The 19121-nt window shown below is 34.7% G+C and overlaps 1 protein-coding gene across 9 annotated transcripts in view; it reads left to right on the forward strand.

Annotated features, from left to right (window-relative positions):
* Positions 1-19121, forward strand: part of Kansl1l (KAT8 regulatory NSL complex subunit 1 like) — a 91082-nt gene that overhangs the window by 22673 nt on the left and 49288 nt on the right. For all 9 annotated transcript variants that reach the window (XM_050154328.1, XM_050154330.1, XM_050154329.1 and 6 more), the window contains 3 exons: positions 10970-11111; positions 16676-16873; positions 17295-17416. In XM_050154328.1, the coding sequence (XP_050010285.1) occupies positions 10970-11111; positions 16676-16873; positions 17295-17416 (462 nt within the window). The remainder of the gene's footprint in view (positions 1-10969; positions 11112-16675; positions 16874-17294; positions 17417-19121) is intronic.

Consider the following 19121-nt stretch of genomic DNA (forward strand, 5'->3'; position numbering starts at 1 on the left):
TGAATAACCTAGAATAAGCACATTCATAATACATACATCTAATATCAAGATTAAATGATGAAAAATAAAAAAAATTGAACCTACCAATGTTGAATAAGGAGATGGCAACACTAATAAAATATCTACTACCAAATGCAGGAATCTGATGGATTTATTGTTGGGTTCTATAAAACATTCAGAGAACTAGTAGCAATCTTCAAGTTATTCTAAAAATTGGATAGGCAGGACTGCTTCCTAATTCACTGTACGAAGCCAGCCCTGCCCTAATAGCGAAGCCAGATAAGATTGAAAGGAAAAGTAAAAAAGGCCAGTATCCATAATGAATATAAATGCAAAACTCTTTACAAAAATAACTAAAGGATTTAATTCATAAATTAAAATAATGAGCCATTGTCTAATGGAATTTATTCTTTAGATGCAAAGATAATTCAGCATGCAAATGGATGCATATTATGTTAACAGAACAGGAACAGAACTTTACGTGATCATCTCAATAAATGCGACAAAATTGAAACAATTCAGCAACTTTTCATGGTTAAAATTACCCACTTTTAAGTATTAAAGGAATGTATCTTATAAGAGTCACATGTTAGAAGTTCACAGATATCTTAGTGATAGCTAACTTGAAAGCTTCCCTTTAAGATGAGGAACAAGACAAGGATACTATTGTTCATATTGGTACAAGGAAACATTTTAGACCAGGAAATTTATGAATTACAGATATATTACTACTTGTGTTTATAGAGGGTAGAGAGTCTTAAGGTTAAAGAACTTACAGATTTAATGACAATGTCTTCATAAATGACACTTGTATTAGTTTCTCACATGGTATTGGGGGTGGACAAGTCCACTGGACTCTTGTAAGGACACCTATCCTGTGATGAAAGCAGAACCAGTTGTTTCCCATGGATGCTTCTTAAAATCACAACATTGCTATTAAACTTCAACATAGGAAGTCTGAGGGGTATGGACGTTCAATCTATAGACCCTGCTTCTTCCCTTTCAAGACTAGAATTCCTAACCAGATCAGAGAAAAGGACATACAAATGGAAAAAGAAGATACTAAATAGGCTGTTCAGACATGTTGTGATCCTCTGGGAAAAACAGGTTTCCTGAAAATAGTTAGAAATATGAAATCAGTTAACTTGCTATATACAAGATCAATGTATAGAAATAGTATTGTTTCTATACACTAATCCAAAACTGAAAGTGCAGTCAATAAAAATTCCTTTTACAGTAGCATGAAAACAAAGATAATTTAGGATTGACTTCAATAAAATCAGTGAAAGATGTGTATACTAAAACCTTTAAAATATTAGTAAAATATCAATGTAGACAGAAATGGAAAGATACTCTACATTAATTATAGGCATTGTGGCAGATGCCTATAATCCTATTCTTCAGTTCTTTCTCTCGAGGCTACTCTTATGTCCAATTCATCTTGGAGAAAGATGCCAGGAATACAGTAATGAGAAATGATAAATCTCTTAAATGTTGGGAAAATTGGACAGATATCTACATGCAGAATAATGGAATTGAATCTTTATGTCATTACATATTCCCACATTATTTCAAAATGGACTAAGGTGTAAACATAAGATATGATTATGTAAAACTATGATAAAGTGGAGAGGAAAAGCTTGATACATAGTCTTGGCAAAGATTTTCTGGATCTGGGCTTAAAATACAGGCAACAAATGTGAAAATAGGCAAATGGAATTGCAGTAAATTAAAAATTGATACAAACAAAAGAAACAATATAAACAGCCTATAGAATGGGAGAGAACATTTACTAATTATACAACGGATAAGAATGGCCAAACTACATATTCAAGCCAGACAAACAGTAATAAAAAAACAGTTAAAAATGATCAAAGGTCCCTACTAGACTTTTCTCTAAAGAAGACATACAAATGGCCAACAGGTACTTCAAAACAAAGTAAATGCAACTTGCTATCACTAGTTATCAGAAAATACCAATGAAAACAACAACGAGATACTGTCGTGTTGTATGGTTAGTAGAAGGGTTGTAAGTACTGGAGAGAACATGGAGTAAGGAGAACTTTGCAAATTGTTAATAATGTAAATTAGTTTAGCCATTATGGAAGAAAGAAATTTCTTCAGGAAGATAAAATAGAACTACATTCTATATTCTAGCAATCCTACTTTGGGTATCTATCCAAAGGAAATGAAATCAGTAAATTGAATTCATTTCTGCATTACCATTTTCATTTTCATCCACAATCAAATGCATAATGGAATATTAGTCTTTTAGAAAAGTGAAATATATCATTTGTTAAGTGAATATAGAAGTCACTTAATATAATTGAAAAATGAGTGTAAAATCTCACAAAGAAGGAGAATCTTAAAAAGTCATAGCATAGAAACTCGGAAGGTTAGTGCTTACCAGAGCTGCCATAGGCTGGAGTTGGGGGAGAGAGATGGCGGATGTTGGCAACAGTGACAGTTTTTCCATTTAGGAGAAGTAAGTTCTGGAGCTCTTTTGTCAGAATGTGTACTGTTTGTATGCTTGAACACCACTGAGAGTAGATGCTAAGTGTTGTCACAACCAAAGTCTAAGTGTGGCAAGGGATATAATGAGCCTCATCTACTCACTTCATTTCAATTTGTAAAAGAAAACCTCACACTCTATACAAATAATCATGTACAATTTTCTGTCAATTTTCTCTTAATCTCTTCAGCTTTATCTTTATTTAGTGTTCAGTCTACATAATTGTCTACTTTCTTGAACAAAAGAAGTATGTGTGCTTCTATGAATACACACAGGATGCTTATTGAATTATTGATTTGTCCTTAGTAAGGATGCTTCAGTGTGCTTTACAAATTCACTATGCTTTTGTTTCTCCATGTCCATAGTTGTAAATGTTTCATATTACACAAGAATTGTACATCGACAATTAAGAGTACCTAACAGACCATTAAGTTTCAAAGATCTATTTGCTGGGTGGTGGCGGTGCACACCTTTTATCTCAGCATTCTGGAGGTAAAAGCAGGTAGATCTCTGTGAATTTGAGGCTAGCTTGGTGTACAGAATGAATTACAGGATATCTAGGGCTACACAGTGAAACCCTCTCTTGAAAAACAAAAGAAAACAAACAAAAACCAAACCAAACAAAAAAATTCTATTCAAGAGAAAAAGGGTGGTAGTGATAGTATATATAAATATATACTCCAACTTCTTTCTCTCTTCCTTTGTGTTGAGTGGGTTGAGAGAGGGAAATGGCGGGTGGGACTAAATTTTCTGGGTGATCGTGTGAGTTCTTTTAAAGTCAGACTGGAAGCTTAATTTAGCCATTTTACACAGTGAGTTTTGCCAGGGTTCTAGACTAAATTACATTGTGCCACTCTTTCATCTACATTTGAAAACCCTTTAATAACCCCACCCCTTAATGTTCTTTATCGTTAGAATACCTAAAGTTCACTTTTCTTTCCTTTTTCTCTTCTTTTTGTTTCTTTTCTTTTCTTTTTGTGGTTATGGGGGCAGAATCTTGCTGTGTAGCTCATGCTGGCCTTGGATCCACTATCCTCCTGCCTACAAATCGCTAAGTCTTAGGATTAGGGGCATGAGCCAGCAGTCTGGGAGACAGTGAACACTTTAAGAACTTAGGATCTGATTCTAATGGCATAAATACTTTTGAAGGAGAGAATAAAATATATACTAAGCTGTCATAGGAGGGGAACCTCCACATACATAAATTTTTTCTCACTTAACAGTAATTAGTCATGCTCAGATTCTGGTGAGGATCTTTTGGCTTTATTATCTCCCTAAGATCGTTTTGCTGCCTGCTCTGATTGACTAGGACTTCATCTCATTCCCACACCCAGCTATTTTTAAGGAGCCACTCAATTATACTTAAAGGCAAGGTCCAGCAGATGCACAAGTTACTTTTGCTTCCCTCTGAAAGTCAGACTTTGAAACTTAGATTTCAAAGCATGTCAGATTGGGAAGTAGAGTCTCCAGCTGTTTTTTGTTCAGGCCTCAGAGTTCTGTTACCAGAAAGTTGAATGTGTTAGTGGGTATCTACAATCCCAGCATTCCAGATGTTGAGACTGGAGGATCATGAACCTGAGGGCAGTTGGGGCTACAAAGTGAGTCAAAGCCTGAACTACATAGTATGACTCTCAAAAACCCCCCAAAATAAAAATGATTGGATATTGAGAGAGGGACTGCATGTATGCTGTCTATTTGGTTATCTTTGGCCTTCCATACAGCCATATACTCCTTTCTCGTACATAAAACGTATCAGTTTTTCAAAGATGACAAACTAGGACCCTAGAGCGGAGTAGAGTATTCCTCTATTATGTTCAGATGAGGTTCACTGTAATGTCATGAACTACAAATGAATAGTCACATTTTGTATCCCTCTGCCCTTCTGTATCTTACATTATGCACTAAGGACAGGACAGTCACAATAAAATTCATAGGAGGGCTGGGTAAAGGATGATTGGGTAAATTGCTTGCTGTGGAAACATGGAGATCTGAGTTTTGATCCCCCACCGCACATATGAGAGTCTGTGTGGAGCATAGGAGTGATACCAGTGTTGGAAGATGGAGGCAAGGAGATTCTGGGATTCAGGGGTAGCTGCCCACAGAGTGTAGTTAACTGGTGAACTCCAGCTCAACCAATGAGAAACCCTGTCCCCATATCAGGAGAGCACTCTACAAAGATACCTAATATCTACCTCTGGCTTTCCTGGGTGCATCCAACATCATACACATAAAATTCGTTGGTTAAAAGGAAAAATGTGGATATGCATAATAGCTCCCAGTCTTTATAGCATCAAGACTTGCAGTAGCAGTGAAGTAATGTCTTAAAGGGACCCTAATTTGGCTTTGTGAGGTGACAGTCTTTTCCTTTGTTTCTGTAGCATCTAATTTTGCTATCCAGAAATGTACTGTTATATTTTTTTTCTGACTATGATTTTATAGTACACAATATTGGATGTTACACTACATTCATAACCAGGATCCCTAGTGTTAGTTTCTGTTAGTCTTGTGGTAGCTTTTGCTTTTTTTGTTTCCATTTTTTTTTTTTATCTAGTAAGTTATATATGAAAACACCAAAGCCAAATTTCTCCTTTGCTGGTAGTTAAGCTTTGTTAATTGGCTATTTCTTCAGACCATTGATCTCCTCACAATTTATTGAGTTGTCTTATTGTCAGGCTTACTGGATGCTTTAAAACAAGGCTTTAAAAGGCAAGATGAATTTGGTGCAGTTCAATAAGTCAATAGTTTAATAACCACACAAACAAAATTATTTTCTGGAGAAGGATCACATAGAACAAATAGTTTGATTATTTGCAACAATTTTATCAAATATTACTAAAGAAATATAAAACATGCTAGACATAATTTAGAAACACTAAGTTGAGAATTAACAATCTTTCAACATGAAATTTCAGGCCTAGCTATTTTCACTGATAAAATATTTTGAGATGAGTTTGCAATAATCATGAGCTGGAGAGATGGCTCAGAGGTTAAGAGCACTGACTGCTCTTCCAGAGGTCCTGAGTTCAATTCCCAGCAACCACATGGTGGCTCACAGCCATCTGTGATGAGATCTGGTGCCCTCTTCTGGTGTGCAGACATACATGGAAGAAATGTTGTATACATAATAAATAAATAAATTTTAAAAAAAGAATTTGCAATAATCACAATTCTCTAAAACTCCTTGAGAGGATAAAGGGGAAAACATTTACTTCCAGTTGTCTATGAGGCCAGTGTTAGCTTGATTGACACTGCACAGAACCATAAGAAAGCAGCAGAAATACAACCAGCAAAACATCCAAAGTAAATACCAACTGGAGTGTGGCACAATATTTTAATCATGACCACATACCTTATGAAAGGAAGCAAAATGGCTTAACACTCAATTTAAATAAAAATATCAAAAGTAATTTCACAAAATTCAAACCCACTTAATAATAACAACATATCTATTACATAGACCTTTTCTCAAGACAAAACAAAACCCATTCAGATTAGTTTTACATAAACAGATATAATTTAGGGCACCTCTCATTTGCCTATTTAACTATTTGTAGACTGGGAATAAAGTTTTCTAATAAGGTAAGTTTGTTCTTTTTTTTTTTTTTTAATAAGGTAAGTTTGATAAAGGAATTACACCAATAAGATAGCCCCGTCAAATGTGGACATGGTATTTGCACAGGCATGTAATTAAATCCTTTGGGAAGCAGAAGATGCACATGAAAAAATAATCTTCAACAGGTATTGGCCAGCAGACCCATGAACCCAATCTGATTTAGTTCCTATTTTGAAAGTAGTTACATTGGAATACAGCCACCCATGATATATGGCCTATAGGTACCCTCATATTACAAAGGTAGAGCTGAATAGTTGGTCCACAAAGCCCAAAATATTTACTGTCTGCCTCTTCACAGAAAAACTTTGTAACCTCTGATCTAAAGGAACCCAATTCCGGGGAAGAACACAATTTTTCTAGCTGAGCAAATACCAGTTGAGAAGGTTGACCTGGTTTATTTTTCTAGGACAAATCTTTCTTTTCCTTTACATAGTTATTTCTTATAACTAGGTATTCTTTTTTGATTTTTAGTCATTAATTTGCTCTATTAGTCAGGTAACAAAATGTTAAATGGAAGATTAAATATACATGTCTTTCTTTAGATCTTGGTAATAATACATCCAGTATTACCAAGATCTAAAGATATAATACTGGTAATACTGGATGTATTCCTAAGACCTAAAGATGTAGTACTGGAATACTGGAAAGCTCTTGCTTCAGTAACTACACTTCAAAGCCAAAACTAGACTGTATATGTTCAAGTGTTAATGTGGTAAAGAGCATCTGCTTTTGCAGAGGTCCTGGACTTGTTCCCACACCCACCTCTGTAAAGTCTAGTTCTAGGGGCTCCATGATCTTTCTGGCTTCCTGTGGTGCTGGACATGCATATGGTGTACATGTATATATGCAGGCAAACTCCCCCGCATAAACAAAATTTTAAGATAAAACAACAACTCTGGAAATTGCAGCCAGAATTACTTAAATGTGTAGTATTTCCATGAGCGAGTTAAGTGTTGACTATAAGCAAGCACGATTGGAAATTCAAAGCATAGACTAGCCTTTGGGAGACTTACTGGTTTCTTTCAGCCCAATGATGTCCACACATAGATGTGTTTCCCTTGCTATTAATTAGAGATGGGACTACAACCAATGGTCACCAACCTAGTGGTCTGTGCGTCCTCTGAGATGCAGAGAGCCATTATTCTTAGAGGTTTAGCAGCCCAAACTTATATACTAGTTACATTGTACAGGTTCTCTGATATATCATCTGCATTTTTATTGGTTTACACATAAAATTATATCATTCGTTATATTTGTTGCTTATTTAAGCCATATTTTGACCTTAAATGCAACAGTTGTCATTCTTCAAAAAGCCAGCCATATCCTTATCTGTTACATGTTTACAACTTGATATTTTTAAGAAAATGTTTTCAAAGACAAGATCTCCTGAATAAATTGGGAGCATGGGCATCTTGGAGTAGGATTGAAGGGGGAGGGGAGAGGGAGGGAGGAGAGCAGAGAAAAATGTAGAGCTCAATAAAAATCAATAAAAAAAATCTTGAAAATGGAAGAAAAGAAGATGTTTTCAGCAAGGAAGCATGTCGGATGAAAAGGCTGGTTTACTCCCTTCCCATCTAGCGAACAGGCTTTTTAAATCATTCATAGTAAGTGTAGGATCAGATATCCATTGTAAACATCCATCCACACACCATAAAGCTTCAACATGATTTTGTTCAGTTAAATTTAATCTAGCATTATATCAAATTAATTGTGTAATTTGATAGGATTTGTAAACATAATAATGTGTGACACTAACTTCAGTGACAGTAACTTTACCAGAAGTATAATATGTAGAAACGAAAACTTTTTTCTTTTTTATTTGATCATTTGTCATCAATTTCATAACCAAGTCAAACTGAATGTTAAGAAATTTTCTAACCGAAGCAAATGGAAGAATTTGAAAGAATACCTTTGCTTTCCTTCTGGTCTCTTCCATAGAAAGCTCCCATAATTCCATTATTTTTCAGTGACCTTTATATCTTATTTATCATCTCAGCTTCTTAGTCCAACCTATTTTCAGATTGTTTCCATTAGAACAGTTTATATTTAGTAACAAGTTAGGATCATAATCTCAGTGCTTGAGCACAGTAGACATGTAGTGTGGCTTATGGGTTGGGCTATTCTCCCACTATCTAGAATGGTTTTATAGCTATCCTATCTACACCAGTGGATTTGAAGGTCCTCATCTGTATAAAATGAGAGTCAGTTTGCTCATAGCCTGTTGTCAGTAGTAGTCACTTGACTCCAACTTAAGTACAAAAAAATACAGGGCTAGCACATGAGATATTTGGAGATAATTTGTACCCCAATCAGTTGTATCTTTCTTCCTCCTTGTCAGGTGTTGGTAGCCACATTGCTTGGGAAAATAATTTTGTTATTTTTAAGTAGCTTCTAATTTACACTAAGCCAAATTAATCTCACCTGTGCAAGTTGTGCATGGTATGGCTCAGCATTATGTTCCAGACTTAACGCCTGGCATTTTATACTGCTAAATATCTATATTAAGTGAAATTTTAAATAGACACTCTCCCTTTGTTCATATTTATGAAAGTCTGATTTTTAAAAGATGGATAAAGTTTGCAAAATTATAATAATGATTGTAAACTTAAAATGTAATAATGTCAAGAGAAACTGCTGTATATGTTATTTTCACTCATAGTACAGGCAATTAAAATATTTTAAAAGTAGCCTTTTAGAAATACTGATATAAAATTATATTTATTATATTTATTAAGTACTCTGAATCTAAGTTACAATACTTGCCTTGTTTATCTGACAGAAAATTGTTTCTACAATATGTTCTCTGGCTGAGTTTATATGAATATTCCATTATAACATTTATTATTACTATTGTTGTTTTCAAAACAGAGTCTCACTATGTAGCTCTGGTTGTCCTGGAGCTCCTATATAGACCAGGCTGCCCTTGAACTCACCGAGATCTGCCCGACCCGCCTCTGTCCCTTGAGTGCAGGCATTAAAGGCATGCATTACAACACCTGGCCTTTTTGTTTTGGTTTCCATTATATATTTTCTAAACTTTAGCCTTTAGAGTAGTTTTGGGTTCACAGCAAAACTGAGTAAATATCATAATCCCTATATCCTCTCTGTTCCTACAAATTACTCAGAGTCAACATTCATACCAATTACTGTCATTGATGAACTTATATTGATATGTTTATTATCACTGTAATTATCATTATGGTTCATTGAGGGGTATATTCTGTGATTTTGATAATACATAGTAGGTACTTATTTTGAAAAAATAAAGGTTCATATGTTTTTCTACTATGTAGTTATTATGTTCTATTTTGTAGTTATTAGCTCTGAGTTATACTTCCATATTTTTAGTGATATTTTTTCCTTGGTAATCCATATCAATTTTTGCTTCTTTCCATTCTTCCCCATTTTCATCCTCCCCCATGCCTTGTATGTTTCCATTTATTTATTTTTCTAGTTGATGCAATTACAGTATTTTCATGAAATAATTCGTTTGTAATCTAAATAAATTACAGATTCAAAGATTGCCCTTGTCAGAAGCTAGAAGAGTCTTCAGCTTTTTTTTTCAGAACGTATATAAAAGTAGAGCTCCTTATAAATCAAATGGATTGTTTAATACATGATATCCACTTTTACATGTAAGATTCTGTTTTTTTTTTAAATTTTTTCTTTCATACATTACATCCCAGTAGCAGCCTCCTCTCCCTCCTCTTCTCCCAACTTGCCCCCTCACTTCTCCCTCTGCCCCAGATCCACTCTTTTTCCTTTCAGAAAAGAGCAGGGCTCCTAGGAAGATCCACCGAACATGGCATAACACATTATAGTAAGACTAGGCACAGACTCATGTCAGGACTGGACAAGGCAACCTAGTAGGAGAAAAAGGGTCCCAAGAGCAGTTATAAGAAGTAGAAACACCCCCACCTCCACTCTTAGGAGTCCCACAAGGACACCAAGCTACACAACTATAACATATGTGCAGAGGACCTAGCTCAGACCTATACAGGATCCGTGAGCCCTGTTTAGTTGATTCTGTCAGACATATTCATCTACCCCTCTGGCTCCTCCAGTCCTTCCCTCCTTCCCCTTTTCTGCAGGGGTTCTCCACTCTAATGTTTGGCTGTGGGTCTCTGCATCAGTGGGTGGATGAAGCCTCTCTGGAACTATTGTGTTAGACACCGATCCTATGAGTATAGGAGAATATCGTTAGGAATCCTTTCGTTGATTTTTTTTTCTTTTGGTCAGTCCTGTTTGGTTCATCCAAGGTCTCTGGCCCTGGTCCTCCAGGCAGTGTCAGGCATGGGCTCTCTCTCATGGTGTGGGCCTCAAGTTGGACTAGTCATTAGTTGACCACTCCTACAAGTTCTGAGGCACTATTGTCCCAGCATATCTTGCAGGCAGGACAAATTGTAGATTGAAGGTTTTGTGGCTGGGTTGATGTCCTGGTCCCACCACTGGAAGCCTTGCCTGGTTACAGAAGATGGCCAGTTCAGACTCTGTATCCCCATTACAGAACAGATTTTATGGGATGTTGGAATTACCATTTTTGTTTCATTTTCCTTATTGGCTCAGCCCTATGTAAGCCCTTAGCATTAATAACATATTAAATTATGGAGGGATTACCCTACTGTTAGGTGCGTAATATTGACTACAGCCAAGTACTTGTGTAGTAGAAAGGTAAGGACTCAAATTATCTACTTTGATAAGAAGTCAACCTGCCATCCCTGATGCAGTGTAGTTAGTTTGTAAAAGAAACAGGGTTTCATGCAAGTGGTCAGGGAAGTTATAAAGACTTTGAAGAGAGCTGACTGACTTTGTGCTTTGACTAACAGTGTTTGCTTTGTTCACAGTAACGCTAGTACTGAATGGAAGTGGCTTGTAGACAGAGCGCGAGTTGGCAGCCGATGGACTTGGCTTCAAGCTCAGATTTCAGAGCTAGAATACAAAATCCAGCAACTAACAGATATTCACAGGCATCTTCGTGCCTCCAAGGTATTATCAGTACGGTTTTATTTTTGTTAAAATTGTTATGTGTATAATTTCTCAATTCTTCACACAAAGTGATTTTTCTTAAGTTTTATAATAGCTAGTTTAAGATATTCATACATTAATTTCTTAAAACTGATGCTACTTTTGTAAAGCCTTTTTATATATTAAGATTATTTGATCTTACGTTTTAACAATTAAGAACTGAGTTCTACTTGATAAAAATAGTATATACTTCTTTCCAAAAATGTTGTTATGATCATATATGTATATATATCACAACTTTCCATCTTATTAATTTTATGTGTACAGTTTTATAGTATTAAGTACTTTAATAATATTAGGCATCCATTTTCATAACTTTTCATCTTTTAAAACTGAAAATTGTATACCTTTTAAACAATGACTATCCAGTTTTTCTTCTCCTTAACTTAATAATCATGTTTGTTTATAAGTATATCATACATGTGGAAACATAATAGTACTTACCTTTTTATGACTGGTTTACTTTAAAGGCTACTGTCCTTCCAGTTTATGCACACTGTAGTATATTTAAATTTCTGTAATGAGCGTTCCTGCCCAGCTCCCTCACGGCTAGCTTTACACCCGAAATAGCAACACACAAATTGTATTCTTTTAAACACTGCTTGGCCCATTAGCTCTAGCCTCTTTCTGGCTAACTATCACGTCTTGATTAACCCATTTCTAATAATCTGTGTAGCACCACGAGATGGTGGCTTGCTTACTGGGAAGGATCTTAACCTGCGTCCATCTTGGAGAGGAGAGCTCTATCGACTCTCACTGCCTTCTTCCTCTCAGCATTCTGTTCGGTCTACTCCACCTATCTAAATTCTGCCCTATCAGGCCAAACAGTTTTCTCTATTAATTAAGCAATGAAAGCAACAGATGGATAGATGACACTCCCACATCAAATTTCTTTCCTTTTCAAAAGCTGAATAGTTGTGTATTTATAACATTTTGTTTATCCATTGAGCCAGTGAGGTTTAAGTTGTTTCACGTTTTAACTGTTGTATGCTGAGAATAGTGTAAAATCTAACTCTTCAGGGTGCTCTTTTCAGTGGAACATGATGTGTGCCTTTAATCCCAGCACTTGGGGAAGGGAGGCAAGTGAATTTCTTTGAGTTTAAGGTCTCCTTGCCTACGTAGTGAGTTCCAAGTTAGCCAGGGTTCCATAGTGAGAGCTTTTCCCAGAAACAAACAAACAAAAATACACAGTACTCCTTCAGTTATTTTAGCTATACATATAGAAATGGAATTACAGGAATGTATTGTAACTATTTTTAATTTTTAATGAACTAATTTATACAGTAGTTCTAATTACTACAAGTTGTGACCAACATTCTGTTGTTGTTTTTTTTTTTGCTTTTTTTAAATGATGATATTACATGTTGTAAGGTGATATCTCTTCAGTTGTGATTTATATTTACATAATATTCATATCAATATTAATGATGTTGAGGTTATTTTTATGTTAACTGGTTATTTTTATATATTCTATAGAGAAATATACATCAAATCTTTTGTTATTTGCTTTGTTGTTGCTGAACTCTAGGGGTTCTCTATATTCTAGATGATAATTGCTTCTCTAATATGTGATTTCTAAATCTTTTCTACCATTTGTTTGTTGTCTTTTTACTTTGTATATATTACTTTTATGAATTCTAATTTATCTGTTCTATTTTTTATTGGTGCCTTTGGTGTTACTATGTTTTCTTCAAGAGTTATGGTTTTAGGTCTTACATTGAGGTATTTGGGTCTATTTTGAGTTGACGTTTGTGGCGTTAGATAGAGTTGAATTTCCATTCTTTTGTGGCATTAGATAGGATCGAATTTCCATTATTTTGTGTGTATATTTCCAGTTTCCCCAGGGTCAAATTAGTTGAAAAGATTTTGCTTTTTCTACTGAATGGTTTTGATACTATTCTTAAAATCATTTGACAATATATGCAAATATTTTATTCTTTGCTCTATTTGTCTGTTTATGGTTAGGCTATTATTACACTATTTGGATTAGTCCAGTCACTTTAGAATCAAGGAGTGTAAGTCTTCCAGTTTTTGGTTTGTATTTTTATTTATCAAATGAAAATTCAACATGTCACATGAGACACAGTGAAAGCATGCACCAATTTTGCAATTCTACCAGCTGAGAATCCTTTCTCTTTTCCAGCATTTGATGTGGGTTACTTTGTTGGTCTTTGCCATTCTAGCTGGGATCATATGAAATCACAAAGTTGTTTTGATTTGCATTTTCCTAATTGCTAGGGATGATGAACATTTTTAAGATATTTCTCAGTCGTTCCTCACACCCCGCTTCTTTTGAGAACTCTCCATTCCAGTTCCAGGCCTATTTTTTGAATGAGTCATTTTTTTTGTTTTTGACTGTTTTTTGAGTTCTTTGTATGTTCTAGATACTAAAAGTCTGTCAGATGTGTAGGTGGTTAACATTCCTCCCCCGTTTTTTTTTGGGCTTCCTTTTACCTGCTTGTTTTCTTTAGCTTTGCAGAAGGTTTTTCACTTTTATTAAATTTCAGCGATTGTTGACCTTAAGTCTTGAGGAAAACAGAGTGCTACTCAGGAAGTCCTTACCTATACCTGCACCACGCAGGCACTGCCTGTGTTTTCCTCCAGCAGTTTCAGTGCTTCAGGTTTAGTCTTTGATTCATTTGGAGTCAAGGTTTTGTGCAAGGTGATGGATAATGGGTCTAATTTCGTTCTTCTACAATATGGACAACCAATTTTTCTCAGCACCATTTGTTGAAGATGCTTTCTTTTTTCCAGCCTATGTTTTTTTGACCTCTTTGTCAAATATTAAGTGCCCGAAGTTAGATGTGCTCATGTTTTAGACCTTTGATTTTGTTTCATTGGCTCACATGTCTGTTTTGTGCCAATATATTGTTTTTATTACTTTGTAATATATCTTAAAATCTGAAATTTTAATCTGCCGAACATTGTTCTTTTTGTTCAGAATTTTTTGGCTATACATGGTTCTTCTGTGGTTCCATACGAAGTGTAGAATACTGTTATTTTTCTGTTTCTTTGAAGAATGTATGGGGATTTTGATTTGGAGTGCACTGAATTTGTAAATATATTTTTGCAGAATTGTCATTTTTCACAATGTTCATGCTAACAACCCATAAGCAATAGTGTCTCTCCATTTTCTAATGTCTGCCTCTTTTTTGCATAAATTTAAAGTTTTCATTATAGATTTCCCTCATTTCCTTGGCTTGGTTTATTCCTAGATATTCTATGAACCTATTGTAAGTGGGAGTGTGTCCATTTGCTTGTGTACAGAAAAGCTATTGATTGTGCACATTGATACTGTTATGTTGCTGAGTTTATCATTTTTAGAAGTTTTCTGATAGAATCTTTAGAATCTCCATACTGTATCATCTGTAAAAGGGGACAGTTTTACTTCTTTCCATATTTGTATTGAAGAATGTGTTTTTAAATTTTTTCTTTTTCTTTTGAACGTCTACTCATATATGACTTAATATATGGTCTTTTGTGGAAAATTTACAATGTATACTTAGGAATCTATATGCTGCTATTGTATAGTTCTATGTATAGCTGTTAAATCTAGTTCACTGTTTTAGATCCTCTGTTTATTTTATTTTTCAATAGTGAGTTATTATTGTGTAACTATTTCTTCACTTTTATTATGTTTTGCTTCCTCTATTTTGGTCAATTATTAGCTGTATAAATGTTTGTAATTGTTATGTCTCTATTGACTGACATCAGTATTGCCACCCTGTTCTCTTTTGCTTGCTATTTGTGTGGTATTTTTTTTTTTTATCAATTTCAGCTTATTATACCATTGGATTAAGTATTTCTTCTAGACAAGTTTACATTGATATGTTTTTATTTGTCTCTGTTGTTCTGTGACTTCATTGGAGGGTTTAATCCATTTAGAATCAAAGTAATTAATTACAAGAATCAATTTACTTTTGACATCTTGCTGTTTGTTTTCTGTATGTTGTATGACTTTCTTGTGACTCATTTCTTGTATTACTGTCCTCTTTTTGTTCGTTTTATTTTGTATTTATTTTATTCTGGGGCAAAATTTCACTATGAAGTGGTAGCTAGCCAGGAAGTTGAAATGGACACCAGGTGACCTTGAATTTACATACATTCTCCTACTTCTCCCAAGTGCTGGGGTTAAGGATTTGTAATAGCATTGCCTGGATTTACTTATTTTTTGGTGTTGAAAGTCCTTCTAGTTTTCTTTTGTGTATATACTATAGTTATTTTATTTGTGGTTACTACTTAAGATTGCTTCTAACTTTACAAAACTTTACCATTCTAATTTGAATTTATAACAGTACAACTTCAACAACATATAGAATTCTCTTCTTTATAACAAAATTTCACTTTTGTCTTTTATGACATAAAACATAAATTAATAATTCTTTTAAATATACTGATCTCTTAAATACTAATAGAAGACAAAGGTGAAATCACAAACCACTGTTTCAGTATTGCTATATTTTATAATTCTCATGTATTAACTTATATGAGCTTTTTATTTCCAACTTTTTCTCAAAAGTCTCAATTATCAAGCTGAATTTTTTCTTCTGTTTTGTTGATGTTCTCCTATGTGTTATTCTCTTTTCTCTCTAGGTCATAGATTGATTTCCTTACTTCATTTGTCTGTTTGAGTCCTCTTTGAGGTCATTGATCATTTTTTTTTTTTTGCTAGTAAACTTTTTAGGTCTTTATCTGTGCTTTAATATGTTTTAATTTAGTAATTATTGTTCTTTAGAGTTGTTATAGTGGGCTTTTGGTTTTGTGTATTTCTACATTCACTCTTGGTTTGGGTATCTCTTCTAGCTTGGGAGAAACCCTTTTAGTTATTTGCATATTCCTGTGCACTCAATCCCCAGTTCTACTTTTTGTTGTGTCCCTTTCCCCTTTCCCTCTGCAGGTTGGTAGGTGAGACTATGTTTCATTATTCTTTCTTCCTTTTGGTCTATTATTTGTTTCTCTGTAATTTTCAGGTACCCCATCACTTTTTTGCACATTTCCAAACTCTCCCCCTTTCTCTTTACATCAAGGCTTGCTTTGTTTCTCTCCCTCTCCTCTCCTCCCCTCCCTTCCTTTCTCTTTCCTCCCCATCATCTCTTTCTCTCTTTCTTCTCGTCACTTCTTCTTAACTATGGCACATTTATATGGAGATAGTTTCCAGTCCATCGTCTTACTCTAGTGGTCCAATCACATAGGATTTAAAAAAGGTTGGTTTTTTTAAGATAATTTTTTAATTGTGTGTGTGTGTGTGTATTTGTGTATGCATTCATGTGCGCATGCTCTCATCTGCCAGAAGAGTATGTTGGATTCTCTGGAGCTGGAGTTGTAGGTGATGGTAGACTGCTGGACATAGGTGCTGGGATCCAAATTCAGTTGCTCTGAAAGTACATTCTCTTTACTGCTGAGCCATCTCTCACCTCCAATCAGTTATTTTTTTTAAGAGAGATAAACTGTATTTTCAATTTTAAATCTATGTTTTCCATGAGGACAATTGGGTGTGATCACTTTTATTGCTTTTTACCCCCTAGGGGATAGTGATCTTAGAAGAATGTCAGCTGCCAAAAGACATTTTGAAAAAACAGATACAATTTTCAAATCAAGCGGCTTCATTAAACACTTCAGTGAATTCTCAGATTCCCCAAAGGAGCGAAGAGACCTTGCCAGAGCACGACTTTGAGATGTCACCCAGCAGCCCTACGCTACTTCTTCGAAACATAGAAAAACAGGTAATCTTAGTGTTTGCTTTATGAAATAACTTTAGATAGGGTTTTGCTTCTTAAACTATTTGATAGGGTTTAGATATCAAATATCTTCCAAAAGTCACATTAGTCTCTAGCTCATTGTATATTAGTCTCTAGCTCATAGACCCAATCCTTGAAAGTTGATTGAATCATGAAGGTTCTGACCAGATCAACCAAGTGGTAGATATGTAATTTTTTAGAAGTTATAAGGTAGAGTCTTGTTGGAGAAAGCTGGCCATTTTGAACAGATTTTTAAAAAAAAAACAACAGTATGGCTTCATTTTCAAGGATGATTCAGTATATGCAAGTCAGTAAATATAATACAGCATATAAGTATACTTTTGGAGAGAAATTTAGGATCTTAATGATGCTTAACTATACTAAAGTGTTAACTGTTTCTTTGTAGAGTGCACAGTTGACTGAAATCATTAACAGTTTGATTGCCCCTCTCAACTTGTCTCCAACTTCCTCACCACTCTCCTCCAAATCCTGCAGCCACAAATGTCTGGCTAATGGCATTTCAAAGAGGTAGGTATTACTTGAAGAGTTTGACTTCTAAATTTGGCTTATTTTATTTGAATTTTATAGCCATTTTTAGGATTACAATACTACAATCATAAATCATGGGTACAGTTTTAGATATAAATAAGTACATAGGATTAATATAGTTACCCATGAGGAATTTTTAGGAATTTTAATGCTTCTAAAAATCATACTAGTGATAATATTCGCTATGAAAGTATTTCCTTAATACTGTGACTTCCATTTTGTACATTCTTCATTCTTGATCTTCAGTTTACTGTAACTTAAAAAAGACCCTAGATATAGTTAGACACAGACTATTGGCACATAACACCATAATTTTACATTAATTTTTATATTAATAATCACATTATTAGTTATTTTAGGAACCTTCTAATATATCAAAAATAAAATATATATCCAGATAAAAATCATATTAAGTATTAATATTAATGGAATGGCTATCCCACTCATGAATGATATCAGTGAATAGAAACTAAATCTTAAATAAAAATTTTGTTTCTAATTGACTATTCAGAAAGCTTGTTTTAAAATATTTCTGAAGTTTTATTTATGCTCAGTCATTTTCCCCCGGATCTATCATGAAAGTAGTTTTTCTACTGATTTTACTTGATTTTTGACATAGTGTCATATTTTGCATCGTTGATGCTTCCCTTGGAAAGTAAGACTTGCTGGTTGTATAGGGCAAATATGACAGTCTCATTTACAAGAATCCTGTTTTAGGGATCCATGATGAAAGTCAATTACAAGTTGAGTTGTAAAATGATGAATGAGCATTGTGGTTTTAGACTAAATACATTTTCTATATCATTTTGTTTATGTAAATTATGTTTATTATCATAAACACACACACACACGGTTTCTATTGCTGTGAAGAAACACCATGACCACAGCAACTCTTTTAAAGGAAAACATGTGAGGTGATGGTTTACAGCTTCAAAGGTTCAGTCCATTATCATCATGGCAGGGAATCTGGCAGCAGGCAGGCAGACGTGGTACTGCAGAAGTAACTGAGAGTTCTACATCTTGCAGGCAGTAGGATGTCAACTGAGAGACACTGGGCAGTATCTTGAGCATAGAAAACCTCAAAGCACACAGTGACACTCCTCCTCCAACAGAGCTATACTCAGTCCAGCAAAACCACACCTAGTAGTGCCACTCCCTGTGAGATGATGGGGGCCAATCACATTCCCCCTACCACATAATCGTGTATATTTTTCTCTATTACAGGAAGAGAATAGTTAAAATGGGCACAGTGATGCATTTCTGTCGTCCTGGCTACTTGCAAGGCTGGGGCAGGAGCATTGCAAGAGCTGGAGATGTGGCTTAGTTGTAGTACACGGACATGGCATACATATGTAGAGCTCTGTACTCGGTTACCATTAGTCAAGAACAGACATGGGAACAGTCAACTAGTTCATGAGCAGTTTGAATATCAGATAACAATTGTGATTTATTTTGTTAAAGTTTTTACATATTATCTGTCTTCTGTTTTTGACAGTATATAAGCTTCAAAAAAGTAGAATCTCTTTGGTTTATCTTGTTAAATTGTGGTTTGGGGTTTTATTTTGAACACTTGCATCAGTAATACATATTATGAACATCAATTAATATTGAATGAATCAAATATTTGTTTGTCATCTTTCAGTCCACATAAGAAATATACCTGAGATGATCAGCTTTGAATTCA

The sequence above is a fragment of the Alexandromys fortis genome, unplaced genomic scaffold (genome assembly GCF_014885135.2).
Source record: "Alexandromys fortis isolate MF-2015 unplaced genomic scaffold, M_Fortis_MF-2015_v1.1 scaffold_40, whole genome shotgun sequence".
NCBI classification, from domain to species: Eukaryota; Metazoa; Chordata; class Mammalia; order Rodentia; family Cricetidae; genus Alexandromys; species Alexandromys fortis.